The sequence below is a fragment of the Gorilla gorilla genome, chromosome 8 (genome assembly GCF_029281585.2).
Source record: "Gorilla gorilla gorilla isolate KB3781 chromosome 8, NHGRI_mGorGor1-v2.1_pri, whole genome shotgun sequence".
NCBI lineage: Eukaryota > Metazoa > Chordata > Mammalia > Primates > Hominidae > Gorilla > Gorilla gorilla.
In genome coordinates this window covers 67127157-67143771 of record NC_073232.2, presented here as the reverse complement: position 1 = coordinate 67143771, position 16615 = coordinate 67127157, and the positions used below count along the sequence as shown (strand labels likewise).

Here is a 16615-nt window from a genome sequence, read left to right as displayed (position 1 = left end):
GGAGTAGAACTGTAGCTCAATTCAATAGAATTGTAGGAACTGTCAAACTGCCTATTTTCACAGCAGCTGAACCAATTTTACATACCCAACAGCAATGTAAAAGGTTTTCAATTTCTCCACAGGCTTACCAATATTTATTTCCCTTTAAAAAATTGTTTTAGCCATTCTAATGGGTATGGAGTGTTATCTCATTGTGATTTTGATTTTTGTTTCTCTAATGGCTAATAATGTTGAATTTTTTTATGTGCTTTTTGGCCATTTGTATATCTTTTGGGGGGAAACGTCTATTCAAGGGCTTGGCCCATATTTTAATTGGGTTGTTTCTCTTTTTGTTGCTAAGTTGTATAAATTCTTTATATATTGTGGGTACTAGACTCTCAAAAGAAATATGATTTGCAAATATTTTCTCTAATCCTGTAGGTTCTCCTTTCATTTTCTTAATAATGTCCTTTGATGCACAAAAATTTTCAGTTTTGATGAAGTCCAGTTTATCCATTTTTTCTTCTGTTACTTGTGCTTTTGGCATTATATGTAAAAATCCATTGCCAAATCCAAGGTCATAAAGATTTACCACTGTGTTTTCTCCTAAAAATTTTGTTTTGGCTCTTATTGTAGACAATTAATTCATTTTGAGTTAATTTTTGCATATGGCAAGGGGTCAGGGTTCAACTTCATTCTTTTGCTTATAGCTATTCAACTGCTCTGGTACCATTAGTTGAAGAGTCCCTTCTTAAATTGTCTTTGTATCCTTGTTGAAAATCAAGGGGCCACAGATACATGAGTTTATTTGTGGATTCTCAATCCTATTTCATTGATCTCTATATTTATCCTTATGTCAGTTCCACTGTTTTGATTATGTAACTTTGTAGTAGGTTTTGAACTCTGGAAATGTGAGTTGTCCAACTTTATCTTTTAAAATATTGCTTTGGCTTCTTAGGGTTTCCTACAATTCCACATGAATTTGAGGGTCAGCTGTCACCATTTGGCATGCTGCTAGCTGTGGGCTTTTCATAAATGCCCTTTATCATGTTGAGGAAGTTACTATCTATTTCTAGTTTTTGGAGTGTTTTTATCATGAAAGAGTGTGAGATTTTGTCAAATGCTCTTTATGAGTCAAATCAGATGATCATCTGTTTTTTTGCCTTTGTCTATTAATGTGGTATATTTTGTTGATTGGTTTTGTTATGTTGAACAACCCTTGCATTTCTAGTATAAATCATACTTGGTCATGGCATATAATCCTTTTAATATGCTGTTGAATTTAGTTTGCTAGCATTTTGTTTAGGATTTTGCACGTATGTTCATAAGGGACATTGATCCCTTGGATATTGGTAGGTTTTTTTTTTTTTTTTTTTTGTGTATTGTCTTTGTGTGGCTTCAGTATCAGAGTAAAAATACAGGCTTCCTTGCTGTTCCTGGAATATGCCAGACATACTCCTACTTCAGGGCTTTTGCAATGGCTCTTCTCTTTGCTTGAAATGCTTTTCCCATGGATGTCTGCATCCCGTCTTTCAGTTTTGCCCTTCTTAAAGAGGCCAAACCTGCCACTCAAATTAAAATTGTAAATTACTCTCCTTCTGCATACAAGCACTTATCAATCAAAAATCAAATTTTTGTCAATTCTCCTTTCTTGGCTCTTTTCTTCTCAATAGCACTTATCATTTCTTATTCATTATGATATTATTATGTTATATATTAATATGTTATATTATGCATAATAATTATTAATTTTAATTTACTTATTTATTGTGTTTATCTTTATGTCTACACCCTTCACCTCACACCCAGGTCATGGGTTTTAGTTTGTTTAGTTTACAGATGTATCCAGAGTGCCTGAATAGTGCCTGGAAAATAATAAAAGGTCAATAAGTATTAGCTCAGTTATTTGAATAAACTACGCCCAAGCACAAGAAACACTCCTGAGCACCTTAGCTACTCTGAGGACTAAAAACAATCTCACTTTGCATATGACAGCAGCAACATGGGCAGGGTGTTGGAAAACTGGGTCTTGGTAATTTGGGATTAGCCTGTAGTTTATTATTATTATTTCAATTCACATGAAGTAAAAGTCTCTTTTTTTGGCCTACAGTTCTATGGGTTTTAATTCATGTGTAGAGTCACACGACTACCACCACAATCAAGAAACAGAACAGTCTCATCACCTCAAATAGCTCCCAGATATTGCCCCACATAGTAAAACCTTTTCTCCACCCTATCCTCGCAACCGTGGATCTTTCCTTATAGTTTTGTCTTTCCAGAATACCATATACATGGAAGCATACATGTGTAATCTTTTGAGCCTGGCTTCTTTCGCTCAGCATAAGGCTTTCAGATTCACTCATTTTGTGTGTATCAGTAGTTCATACATTTCTGTTGCTGAGTAGTTTTCCATTGTAGGGATGCAAATGTTTCCTCCCAGCCTATAGCTTATCTATTCATCTTTAAATACGGTCTTCCACAGATTGAAGGTTTTAAATTTTGATGAAGTCCAAATCATCATTTGTTTTTACTTTTATGTATTGCACTTTTATGTCATATCTAAGATCTCTTTGCCTAACTGACGGCCATGAAGATTTTCTCCTATGTTTTCTTCTAAAAGTTTTACAGGTCTGTAATCTGTTTTGAGCTACTTTTTGTACAAAGTGTGAAGTTTAGATTGAGATTCATTTTTTGTTTGTTTGTTTTTGCTTATGAATGTCCAATTCTTCCAATGCCATTAGTTGAAAATATTATCTTTTTTTCCATTGAATTGTCTTTATAACTTTGTAAAAACTGCTTAGCCATATTTATATAGGTCTTTGGACACTATTTGATTTCATTGACTTATGTGTCTAGCTTTTCACCAATATTGTCTTGATTACTGTGGCTTTGTAAGATATCAAATGCAAGCTCTCCAAAGTTATTCTTCCTTCTCAAATTTGCTTTGGTGATTTTAGTTCCTTTACCTTTGGCTGTCCTGATAGAACCTCGTTATTTTATATATAGCTAGATATTATTTGCTGATTGTTGAGGATTTTTGCACCTATGTTCATTAGGGATACTGACATGAAGTTTTTTTATACTGTGTTTTTCTGTTTTCAATATCAGGGTAATTCTGACTTTGTAAAATGAATTGGGAAGTGTTCCTTTCTGATACCATATAAATGTTAATGATCAGCTTGCCTATATCTACAAAAATTCCTGCTGGGATTTTTATTGGAATTGCATTAGATCTATAGATCAATTTGGAGAGAATTGACAATTTAACTATAGTAAATCTTCCAACCCATAAACATAGTGTGCTTTTCTGTTTATTTAGGTCTTTGATTCTTTCATCAAAGTCTGTCATATTCAGTGTAGGGCCTGCACATGTTTTCTTAGATTTATACCAGAGTCTTTTGTTGAACACACTTCCAAATGGTATTTAAAATTTTTTGGTTTCTAATTTTTCAATTCTAGTATTTAGGAATATGGTTAACTTTTGTATGTCGACTATTATTCTGAGACTGTTAAATTTACTTATTAGTTCTAGAAGTTTTCTTTTTTTTATGGATTCCTTGGGATTTTCTATGAAGACAATCTCATCGTCTGTGACTAGTGCCAGTTTTTGGTCTTCCTTTCCAATCCATATGTTCCAGTATTACATCCAATAGCAATGGAGAGATCCTTGCTTGTTCTTAATCTTAGGGAGAAAGTCTTCAGTCTTTGCCATTGAATATAACATCAGCTATGGGATTTTTGTAGATGCCCATTATTAGGTTATAAACAGTTCCTTTGAATTTACTGAGAATTTTTTTTATCATGAGCAGATTTTTAATCTTTCAAATGCTTTTTATGCATTAAATGATATTATCATGTGATTTTATTAATATGGATCATGTTGACTGATTTTTGAATATTAAACTTGCCTTGCATTTACGGGTAGTCCAGTTGGCCATAGTACCCTCGTTATTTTATATGTAGCTAGGTATTATTTGCTGATTGTTGAGGATTTTTACACCTATGTTCATTAGGTATACTGAAATGTAGTTTTTTTATACTGTGTTTTTCTGTTTTCAATATCAGGGTAATTCTGGCTTTATAAAATGAATTGGGAAGTGTTCCCTTCTCTTGTGTTTTTGAAAGAAGCTGTGTAGAACTGGTGTTATTTCTCTTTTAAATGTATGGTAGAATTTGCTGGTGAAAACACTGAGCCTCAAGGTTTCTTTGTGGGTAGGTTTTTAGCTACATATTCAGTTTTTGTAATAGCTATAAATGATTTAGGAAACTTATTTCTTCTTGTTGAGTTTGGTAGTTCGTGGCTTTGAAGAAAACCGTTTGAAGGTAGTTTGTGACTTTGAAGGAACAATTACTGAGAGGAGTGTTGAACTCTCTAACTATAATTGTGGATTTGGCCATTTGTCCTTTCAGATCTATGAGTTTTTCTTTCTGAATTGTGATGATCTGTTGTAAAGTGCAAACACATTTTGAATTGTTATGTCTCTTTTAATCATCATATCATATAATCTGCTTATTCTGAGTCATTTTCCTTGCTCTAAAGTCTGTTTTCCCTGATATGAGTAGAATTACACCAGCTTTCTTTTGATTACTGTTAGGATGGTATAAATTTTTCTATCCTGTTACTTTTAACCTATCTATACTTTTAAATATTGTGCCATCACAATATTTAATGATGGCATATAGCTTTGTTTTTATTTCTTTCCATTCTGACATAGTGTCTATCAATTTTTAATGTGTTTGAATTATTGATGTGTTTGAATTTAGGTTCAGGATTTTATTGTTTGTTTTCTCTTTTTTTTTACTCTTTTTTTGTTCCTCTACTTCTGTTTGCCTGCCTTTTTGTGGACAATTTGAATATATTTTAGTATTCAATTTGAATTTATCTACTGAATTTTTTGACTCTCCTTTTTTGTTTCTCCTTTTTTTTTTAGTGCTTTCAATAGGGACTGCAGTATACTTAATTAACTTTTAACAGTCTACTTAGAATTGACATTTTACTATTTCAAATGGATTATAGAAACCTTACCTCTACGCAGTTCCCTCTATCCTTCCCTATTTTTGTTGTGGTTGTCTTATGTATTACATCTAATACAATGTCACTTTCAACCATCATACCTAAATTTAAGAACTTAAGAAGAGAACAATAATAGTGTATTATATTTACCCAAATAGGTACCATTTGTGTGCTCTTTCTTCGTCCCTGAAGTTTCCTTTCATTATTTTGTTATTATTTTCCTACCATCTGAAGAAATTTTAAAAGTGTTATTCTTAGAACAAGTCTGATGGCAAGAATCTGTCTTCCTTCATCTGGGAACACATTTATTTTGCCTTCATTCTGGAAGCAAGTGGATATGGAATTCTGTGTGTATTTTTGTAGCACTTTAAAAATGTTGTTTCCATGACTTCTGCTTTCTTATGAGAAAATCCAAGGTTATTCGAATTGTCGTTCCCTTAAATATAATGTGTTGTTTTCCTCTGGCTGCTTTCAAGATTTTTAAAATTTTCTTTAGTGTTCAGCAGTTTGATTGTGCTGTGTCTGGGCATAATTTTTTTTGTTTATTTTATTTGGGTTTTGCTAAGCTTCTTGAATCTTTAACGTTATGTATTTCACCAGCTTTGAAGAAAGAAGTACTAAAAACTTATCAAACATTTTTTCTTTCATACCATACTCTTTCTTGTCTCCTTGGAGGATTCTAGTGACAGAAATGTTAGATCCTTTGTTACACATGACCTTGAGTCTGTCTTTATTTTTAGTAATCTTTTTCCTTTTTGTTGTTCAGATTAGGCAACTTGTATTGCTCCATCTTCATGTTCATGGACTCTCCTCTCATCTCATTCTCCTATTGTTCTCATTTAGTGAGTTTAAACAAATTTCAGTTGTTGCGTTTACTTGATTCTTTTTTATTGCTTCTATTTATTTACTGAAACTTTCTATTTTTGATTTATTTGAAAATGTTCACTCTTACTTCTTGGAATTGGGTTAATAACTGCTTTAAGAGTTTCGTCTGATAGTTCCAACGTCTGTGACATCTCAGCACTGGCATTTGTTGGTTGTCTTTTTCCACATGAGATGTTGAGACTTCCCTGGTTCATTCTATGTTGAGCAATTTCAGGTTGTGTTCTGGACATTTTGAATCTTATCTTATGAACTCTGGTCCTTGTCGTCATCTTATAGAGAATGTTAATGAATATATATATATATATATATATATATATATATATATATATATATATATATATATATTTTAAGGTAGGGAACTAGCCCACTTAGGTTCAGGTTGCAAGTTTCTGCCCATCTTCCCTGGACTCTCTGGTTCCAGTATCAGTTCAGTTTTCAAATACTTTGCAGGGACATTTGATGTGAGCTCACTTGCTTCATGCAGTAACTGGTTGTGTGTGGTGGTTTACCTCCTAGTTAGGGTCAGATGCACATACACAGTCAGAACTGAGCCCAGAGGTTAACACACAACTTTGTGGTTACATTTTCCTCAGCTTCCTCTTCTTCATCCTTTCCTTAATACTTGCTGGCTCCCAAGGGGTCCCTTCCTGCTCTGTCTAGAGTTGGCACTTTTGTTTCTCTGTTCTTCCCTGTGTCACTGGTATCTGTCTCTGGGGCCATGCAGTGAGGGGAGAAAAGGAGAAAACAGCAATGGGAATTTTACCTACACTCTTGGGACTACAGGTCCTCTGGTCAGAGAGAAAGTTTCTCTTCACTGAGAGTTTTAGAGTCTGCCTGGCTGCTGCTGCTGTTGCTGATGCTGAGGGAATTGTCTGAAAGATGGTTGGGAAAGAATGGGGAAACCAAACAAAGAAAATCCCAGGGGATTTCCTCCATGCTCTGTGACCTGTAAAACCTCCTTTCCTGATCCTCAGACCAGAAACAGAGGACTTCTCTTGGAGCTCTTTCCGTCATGTCTACACCTTGTGCACAGTTGCGAGTTTTAGGCTACCTGTGAGTTCACACCAGGGGATGCTGCAGAGGGGAAGCCCAGGAAGCTCACTGCCAGTTCATAGTGCTTGAGTTTGGTTTCCTTCTCTGCTACCATTTACTTTCCAGAGTCCTCCAAGAGCTGCTCCATGTGTTCTAAGTGTTTTAGTTGCATTCGGTATTCAGGGGGTGGGACACAGCTGAGTGTGCTTACACCATTTTGAAGGGACCCAGAAGCCTGTGTGTGTGTGTGTGAGTGAGTGTGTGTGTTCAATATGAAACCAGAGCTTCTCAATCTCCCACGTATCTGGAGGGAAGGGAAGAAAACCGGGGAACTAACTTCACTGGGCATCAACTATGGGTCAGGCACTGTGCCTTGGAGCACAAAAGCATTCTTCTATGACTGTAGGGGGAAAGTGTGGTACTGTCAATGCCTTTTAGAGTTGGAGGAAATTAGGCTCGATGGAGTAGTTCAATGTCATCTAGGTAATAAGTGGTAGACAGGATGTGTACCATGATCTGTCTTAGAAAGAAAGATCCAGGAAGCTCAGTGAAAATAGAAAGAAACTGGAAGGTCCGTGTCTCATGTCTGGCTCTCCCTCTCTCTGCAGGATGGATGAGGGAGATGCTGCAATCATGCATCCCGGGGTCGTGTGCATCATGGTGAGGCTGCTGCCTCGGTTGTACCATGAAGATCACCCACAGGTACCTGGTGTTGAATATGTGTGTTTTGTCATCTTCACATGACTGATCTCTCAAATGCCTCCTGACCCAAGACAGCTTTTTCCCTTTTGTCCGTGTCTTCAGTGCCCTGCCTTAGCAGAGCTCCCCATGGGAAACACCTATAGTGGGAAAGTACCAGGGTGTCCTGGACACTTGACTGAGTTGTGCCCACCCTTGCAAGGCCATCCAAAACAGATCACTTCTGTTAACAAAGCTACCTTCTAAGAACAACAGCCAAACAAAAAAACAACTGAAAATAATTGAACCATCATAAGGCAAGTCCCAGGTGTTAAGCTCAGCACCTGGCGTTGGTGGGAAGTCCTTTGCTCCCTGGCATGTTCATCTCTCTCCTGGATGCTGGCTGAGATCCTGGCCCTGTGCTCTGTGCAGCTCATGCACAGCTAGCAAGATGAGCATAGACACTGTCCACAGAGCCCGCCTCTATGATGGGGATGAGGAGGTAGTGACAGTGCAGACAGACTAAATAAATGAGCTCACAAATGAATATGAAATTATGAATTGTGACGAGTGATATTATAGGGAAAAACAGGGTGCTGAGGTAGAAGAATGAGAATGGAGGTAGGAACAGATCTTATTAAATCTAATTTAGATAAAGGGTTGGAGGTCAGGGAAGCTGTCTCTAGATGGTGACATGTAAGCAGAGCCCTGAAGGGTGAGTAGCTAGAGTGAACTGGGTGGGAAGGGGCCTGCTGTTGGTGGCTAGGGGAGGAGCAAATTGGAAGGGCCAGGAGCAAGGGCTCCCTGGTCAGGCGATGATGGGGATAATGGGGCATGCAGGCTTCTGGGAGCCTTGCCAATGTAAATGATAACAAGAAGCCTCTCTCACGTGAGTGGAGGGTGACATGATCAGATTTTGTGTGAAAAACATTGCATTGGCTGCTTGGTGGAGAATGGACAAGGAATGAGGGCTGAGAGGAAGAGGCAAGGGGCAAGAGTTAGGAGGCTCTGCCTGCGGTCCATGTGATGTGTGGTGATAGCTGGATTAGGGTGGTGTCTGTGAGAAGGTGTGAAGAAAGGAATTAAGAGACCTGTTCAGAGGCAGAATCACAGGCTTCCAAGAAGAGGAGGCTACAGGTAATGGAGAGACAAAGAGCCAAGGCGAGTCTCAAGTGTCTGTCCTGGCAGAACTAACAGCCTCATTGTGGGAAGGAAAACGGGTATGGGTGAGGGCATGGAGTAACAGAACAAGATGAAGTTGGAGTCAGCAGTCTTAAGATAAAGAATAAATACCTTAGAAGTTCCAAGAAAGAGCTGGGCAGAGTTGAGGAAGGCCTGGGAAATGCACCATTTTAGGTTTATCAGCAGCCAAGGAAAGAGGATTCATTGGCTTGAGCAGCTACTCTGTCCCAGGCTGATGCTTGGCTCTTTCTTGGCTTATTTATTCCTCTTGCAGTTTTGTTGAGGGCATCACTGCCTGTATTTTAACCAATGGAGAAATGTGAGTTCAGACAATGCACATGACTCTCAAGGATGCCCAGTTGTGAACTTGGTATTGAATGTGGCCTTACCTTGGGGCAGGACTCCTGGTCTTCCCTATAGATAGAAGTGGCTTCTGGAGGATGAATAGAGGGACCTGGCACTCCCAGGAAGCAATGAGGAGTCCAGCTTTGCTTTGTCCAGTAGTTCAGACGGAGGCAACATGTTTGGGGAAGAAATTACTACTAGTTGGCATTATTAGTCACAGCCTAAAAATGACAGTGACCTCATAAAAATATTGCAAGTCCTCTGAGATCAGTGAGAAAAGTGGAGTGGTGGAGCAGAAGCTCTGGGACAGCAACTGTTTCCAGGAAAGGAAATCTGTAGTGTTTGGCACAGGAGTTAAGAAAAGGCCTGACCCAGTTTCATGTCTCCATGTCCCTTCTTTGGGGAATGGACTTCTTGTTCCTGCTCCTGTTCCCCTGCTGGAGAGTGATGGGAAAGTGCTGTGAAGCCAATGACAGAGATACACATAACAGTGAGATTTGGGAAAGGGGTAGGCTGGTATAAACTGGGATAGGAAGTTAAAAATATCCGTGTCATTTCTCATGGTTCTGTGGGTCAGGGATTCAGAAGGGCACAACAGGCATGGCCTGTCTGCTCCACATGGTGCTGGTGGGGTTGAACCTCCCAGGATGACCTCTTCAGCTGTGGCACCTCAGCAAGGCTGGCTCCCTGGCAAAGGGTTCCTAAGCTGGCTTAGCTGAGTGGCATACCTGGGGCCTTGGTTGAAGCTGTCAGTGGGATCCTGGGGTCTCCTCTACATAGCCCTCTCCATCTGGCCTCTGCCTGTGTCCCTCCAGGCAGACTCTTTAGCAGGGCACACAGTGGCTCCTGGCCCCCAGAGGCACAAAAGCAGAAGCTGCCAGGCCTGCCAAGGGCTTAGGCCCAGGAAAAGCCAGCTTTGGTCAAAGTTAGTCAGTGGCTCGGCTTAGACTTAGTGGGAGGGGACAAAAGCCTCCTCTTCTGTGAGGGGTGACAGGTGTGTGTAGGTGAGAGATGCCTGTGGGGAAATATCTTCAAAGATCAGCAGCCGTCATTACCTTACTCATCTAACAAATGGGTAAAAACATTTGACCCCTAAATCCCATCTTGTAGCCCGTGAATTACTTGGAGTCTGGGATCTTACATTCTCTGGCTTGGTATTTAAGCCAGGATCTACCTGGGACAACATGGAGACTATTACACATTAGACTTCACCTCTGTGCCAGGAATGCTATTTCTCCAATCTTCACAGCAACCTTTTGAAGTCCATGAGATGCTTCCCATTCTGCAGGTATTTGGGGCTCAGGAAAGTTGTTTGGCTTTCTAAGATTGTGGTGATGGTGAGGGGAAGATCTGAAACACCTCTGGCCCAAGCTTAAGATATGTTGGATGAATGGGCTCCTGATCTTTGCAGCTCTCACAGAATGCAGGGTCATGCATTCTGGGCCTGGCACACCTTTCCGGGTACAACAGCCTTATTGTGAGGGCATCTGGCTTCCTTAGCTGTATTTCATACAACGCATTGTACTTGCAATTGGAAAGACATAGCCAGTGGTCTGGGTGGTCTTAGCAGTCAAACAGTTGCTGATGGATGTATTCTGCAAAAATCCACTGCGGCCTCTTACAGGCCTGGAAACTCCATGGATGAGCCTCAGTTTTAGATGAATTCCCTGAGTCATCACATCACCATATGGGGAAGAACCTCTGCTCTTTGCTTATCCTATGACAGTAATTGGACAAATGAAGTATGCAACTGATAATTCCATTTGGAGCGAGTTACTTTTTCTGTATTCAGGTCACAATAAGTAATTTAGGAAAAGTCTAATTCTCCCTCGCTGTCTCTCAAATATGCAAATGAAATGTAGTGCATTTTCTCCAGTATTTTCTGCAGATGCCAAATCAGCAGCTATTAAAGTTGGATAATTACAGTAATTAATTTCTGTAAGGGAGTGGGGAAACCTCACAACAACAGATAGAATAGTGAATCAAATGAGAAATGAGACCACACAAGGAAAAGCTGAAACAAAACGGCAGGCCTCCGCAGGTTTTGGTGTAGGAAATGGAGCAGAGAGTTTCAGTAGATGGCAGTGTTACTAGCAAGATGGAAAGTATGTTTCCTGTCATCTTCCTTTAGGTCAGCTTGGTGGTTCCTAATACTCCCTACATCCATACCCGCTTTACACTATTCACTTGCTCTCTCTCCTCTATGGATGAGAAACTGATGGCTTTCCAAAGTGCACATGTCATCTTGGAGGCCACGACTTAACCTTATGGGTGTTCTCTTCTAGTTTATTTCCAGTGATGGCCACGTTACATTTGTTCTGTGGTCCTTTCGTTCTGGAGGTTCTTTTCCCCTCCAAAATGCTAGCTCTACGAGCTGCTTTTGGAAACAGATATTCCAGCCGTTTTTCTGCTTCTGGCATCATCATCAATATTAGAAATTGGGTAGTGGGATTTTTACTATGCACAATGCAAAAATGGAGTCCAGCTCAGTTCTTTTGGAGCTGAGTTGGCCCCAGAAAAAAGTAACTAATTGGGAATAAAGATACTTTCCCTTTCTAGCAGGCTTAGCAGCCATGAGGGTCTGTCATAAGAGATGTGGCCGTGGGCTAGAGCTCTGACCAGTAGTGGAAGGACTTTCCAGTCCCAAATGCCATTCCATTTCCTTGAGGGCTATGGCTTCTAATCAGATCTTAACTGAGGGTGTTTGCTGTGCACCAGGCAATCACAATGCAGAGAGTGGAAAGCCAGGTCTAGTTTAGCAGAGGTTGGAGCCAGACTGTGTAGCTGCCCATGTGATATGTTTGCTTTTGTGAATAATTACAGAACACCTACTATGTGCCTTTGGGGATTCAGAGACAAATGTCACAGGACCTGTAATCTGGGTTTGAGGATGGGAGGCAGGGAAATGTAGAAGACAGTAAAACAACATCCTGATGGCTATAACCGAGGTTTGCCAAGACGGCCTTGGGACACAGGAGAGGGAAAGACTCAGAGAGGTGGAACACCAGAGCTAGGCTTTAAAGGAAAGGGATGTTTATGCCAGATCAGGTAGAAGAGGAAGGAAAGAGAAGCTCAGACACAGAAAGAAGCATAAAGATGCCTATTTGGGGACTCTGAATAGTTAAGCTGGGCTAGAATAGAACACATGGATGAAAAGGCTAAAATAGAACACATGAATGGAACATATGGATGAGTGGGGCTAGAAAGGTCTCTTGAAGCCACATTGTGGAGGACCTCGAATGCTGAGCTAAGAGAATTTAACTTTATTGGGTTGCCATTCATTGACATCACTGTCAATGTCATCATTGTCATTATCACTGTGTTTACTGAACACTTACCATAGAGGGCAGACTTCAGGCTCTGAAAACAGCAGATTGTGGTCAAGTCTCAGCTGGGTCACCAAGCAGTCACAGAGCCATGGGAAAATTATTTAACCTCTTTGATTCTTAACTTCCTTTGTGTAGTGTGGGGATAATGTCATCTTCTTTGAAATGTTATTGTGAGGATTACATGGAGCAATGCATGGAGCTTAGCATGGTGAGCAGAACATGCACAGGGACACAGGACACACTTGCTAAATGGTGCAGCTACTATCATCAGTTGCTAAAAGCTTTACAAGCATTTTATCATTTAATCATTATAACAACCATGCATGGTGGATATCAGTAGACCCATTTTGCAGATAAAGAATTGAAACTCGCAGAAATTAAGCGACAGAATCAATATTGCTGCAATAGTGAGTGTACGTGCCTGACCTGAGGACTGGACCTCCTGCCGCCCACCAAGTTGCCTTTCTCATAGGGAAGTGGGAGGTTACAGAAAGGCAATGGCACAGTCAGGCCAGGACATTAGAGAGACTATTGTCATCCTCAGTCTGCATCTCGAGTTATTTTTGGGTGAATTCCAGAGATCTAAAGGCTGCAGTGAAGACACCGCTGCCATGGAAGCCTCCAGAACAGCCTGGCAAGACACAGAGAAGATTGGGTTCAGGGCTGCATGTATCTATCAACTCATTTATGCCTAAATTTAGAAAGGGTGACATTTTCTGGAATTAGTCTGTATTTCAAACGCTGAACTAATTATATGAGTTTCAAGTAACTAAAATATTGACAGCACTAATAGCCCTGGATAGCATTGCATAAGGGCAGGCTATTTGAAAAGAGCCATTTCCACCAACAAGGAAATAGGTAAAGTAGGACTCTTGCTTTGTTAAATTATAACACATTGGACATCCCAAATACATTCAAAATCTGTTTCCTATGCTCTTTCCCACTGAGCCCCTTACACAAAGTATTTCTATTATTCCTCAGTGGAAAATCTCAGGTTCTGGTCAAAATCCAGGTGACTTCTCATGGTAGTCTCTTAAAAAGAGCAAATAGGGCCAGTTATGGTGACTCATGCCTGTAATTTCAGCACTTTGGGAGTCCAAGGCAGGAGGATTGTTAGAAGCCAGAAGTTTGAAACCAGCTTAGACAACAGCAAACTCCATCTGTACAAAAAAATTTAAAAAATCAGCCAGGCATGGTGGTGTGCACCTGTAGTCCCAGCTACTTGGAAGAGTGAAACAGGAGGATTGCTTGAGCCCAGGAGGTTGATGCTGCAGTGAGTGAGCCGTGATCGTGCCATTGAACTCCAGCCTGGGTGACAGAGTGAGACCTTGTCTCAAAAAAAACCTAAAAACTAAAAACTAAAAAAGCAAACAGACATAATCACACATGGAGAAGAAGGGATGAAAAGCAAGCTTCCATGGATGTGGAATGGTGGTGTAAGTTAAAGTCAGATGGATTCAGCCCTGGCCTAATTATCAGCTGACCTTGGTAATGTTCCTTTTGCATGACATACGTAGGCTACCTTGTTTCTCTGTATCTCAGTTTCAACTACTCAGATTTGGCCTGGATCACAGAGATCACAGACTCAACATCTTGGGTCCAGAGAGGTAATGAACATGCATAAGTGAAGCCAGGTGAATACAGTAGTCAGTGGTGGAGCTTGTGGCCAAAGGAGAGCACTTGCTCTTCTAAAGGTGTCTACATTTAATTAAGGGGACATGAAACAGAAACAGAAGCCCACCCAAATGAAGCCCACCAAATGAAACACTTCTCTAGGCCATCAATTTATGACCCATATGAGATACTAAATTCCAGCTTTTTATAATCAGTGCATGATGCAGTATCAAAATCATGAGCCTTGGAGTAAGGCTTGTGTTGGCATGGCAGAGCGGCCACCCATTAGCTATGTGGCCTGATGAGATTGACAGAACCCTTTTAAGTCTCAGTGTTCTCATCTGCAAAATGGGTGTGATGATATTTTCCCATTGAGAAAAGTAGAAGAGAGCATAGTCATAAAGTCCTTAGTACAGTTCCTGCCCTGTGTATGTGTACATCAGAGGCTGGCTCCCCACGCCTGCTCCCTTCCCTTCTAGCTCTGACAGTCTGTGTTCTGAGTCATGGTATATAAAATTCTGAAGCTATTAAGTAGAAGGTAATACATTTTAGGTATATTTCCAACTGACATTACACTATTGATAAATTAATAACAGGAAGTTGATATTGAACTGTATGTTAATATATCTGCTTATGAGTCAGAAGACTCAGTACTTTCTCTGGCTGGTTCTGCACTTTATCAGTGATCTCAGAGAAGCTGAGTGTAGCTGGCTTAAGGTAGGGAGGGGCAGTTAGTCATCAGATGTTAAAATGGGGAGGAGAAGGGTCCCTGTCAGCTTGAGCGAGGGATCAGAATCCATGGGATCAAAATTCAGCAGAGACAATGAGGCCTGTGCCATGTCTGAATGCATGTCTATGCTGGGTGGGGAAGGACAGAAGAGTGTTAAGTCCTAGCAGGTTTAGGGCAAGGTCAGTAATAGTCCCAAGTGAAGTGAGGACATCATATAATGAATTTCACCTTTTGGGGGTGGGTGAGCTTAGCGTCCAGCTGGGTGGGCAGGCTCTGAGCTGGGGCACAGACATGTCCACTTCCAGGATCCCCAGAAAGTCAGGACCAAGCTGGGAGGTCCCGGGCAGTCAGGCTCTCTACAGATGGGGATCTTCTAGAGCAACAAGCCCTACTTTCATGCTGGGGACCACACTGGGGACTGTTGTACCAGGGCCTGGAGTGGGTGTTAGGATACTGATTTGGATTAGGCTGGGCCTGGGACCAGAGCTTAGAATGGGGACAACAAATTGGAGGGTAGTCCTGTCATCTGGAGCATCTGGTGGAGGCTGCTTCAGAGACTTAGGGGCTTCTCAGATCAGCTGCACCAGAAGTGGGTGAATCTCCAAGCAGTTCTCAAGAGCAAGGTCAGTGCTCGGTCTCCAGGCTTCCCAGTCCTCCAGGACTGGCAATCTGAGGAGTTCAGGGCTCCGTGCACAGTGTTTGCCTTGCCCATGCGCTGGCATGGGGCAGGGTATGGCCAGCAGCACAGCGAGCCCCTTTGCAGGGCACCCGAGGGCCTGAATGTTGCAACTCTGCCTCATGACCCCCCAACCTTTTGAAAGGCTCTGCTTACTCTCACCTGCCCCACCTTCACATGTGCTGTTTCCTTTCCCCAAAAGCCCATTTTCCTCACCTGCCTAGCTCTCTCTTCATTATCCTTCAACACTTCATTGGCACATCACTCTTTCTGATTATCTGTCAGCCCTCTGGGTTAGGCGCGCCTGTTGTGTTTTAGAGTAGCCTGTGCTTACTAGGCGGCTATTCTGTCTAATATCTAAGGCAGAGATGGGCACTAGGGAAACCAAGGTGAAGAGTCACGGGTCGAGCAGCCACCCACAGTGTTGTGGGGGTGGGAGAGGAGAAGAGAGAGAGAGAGAGAGAGAGAGAAAGAACCAGCCATAGTGTGAAATTTAACACGATTGAAGTATGGACAGTGCTGGTTGGGAAAGTCAGAAAAAGTTTCTTGGATGAAGGGACACATGACTTGCCTCTTGAGTAATAAACAGGAGCTCAGCAAAGGGATGGGATTGGAAAGGACATTCCCAGCTTCAGGCATTATTGGAAAAGGGCATGGTGTTTAGCAGAAGCTGAGGCTGTCACTACGGCTGCAGTACAGAGGGGACAAAAGTGGAGGATAGGAAGAAAAATGGGAAAGAGAGAAATATGCTGTAGATGTGAGATCCTGGACTTCTGTTTACAGGACGAATTGCCCACCATCTGCATGTAATTTGGAAAGGAAACAGAAAGTTTGGAGCAGGCACCCACCCACCCACATGGTTACAGATCTGCCTAGTTACGTTGAGGAAGCCAGGCCCTTTACATGTGGATTCTGCTGGTTCCATGGGGGTTGGAATCTCTTACACCTAAACCACGATCATAAACTCCCAAGCCTACCAGGCCATAAGGGCACCGTGAAGCAGCATATCAGGCTGAGGGACCGTGGCAAAATGGAAAGTTCATGCTCATATAAAGAGAGACATAATTCTAAGTAGGCAGTGGTAAAAGCCATAACTTTTCAAGTAAAGCTCATCCGTGGGCCCCATTTATTGCTGGCATTTCACTTACAGT

General features: G+C 41.3%; 1 protein-coding gene across 2 annotated transcripts in view; it reads left to right on the top strand.

The window, feature by feature from the left end:
• The window catches only part of WDFY4 (WDFY family member 4), a 298505-nt gene that overhangs the window by 67727 nt on the left and 214163 nt on the right, over positions 1-16615 (top strand). For both annotated transcript variants that reach the window (XM_019035474.4, XM_063710084.1), the window contains one exon: positions 7519-7612. In XM_019035474.4, the coding sequence (XP_018891019.4) occupies positions 7519-7612 (94 nt within the window). The remainder of the gene's footprint in view (positions 1-7518; positions 7613-16615) is intronic.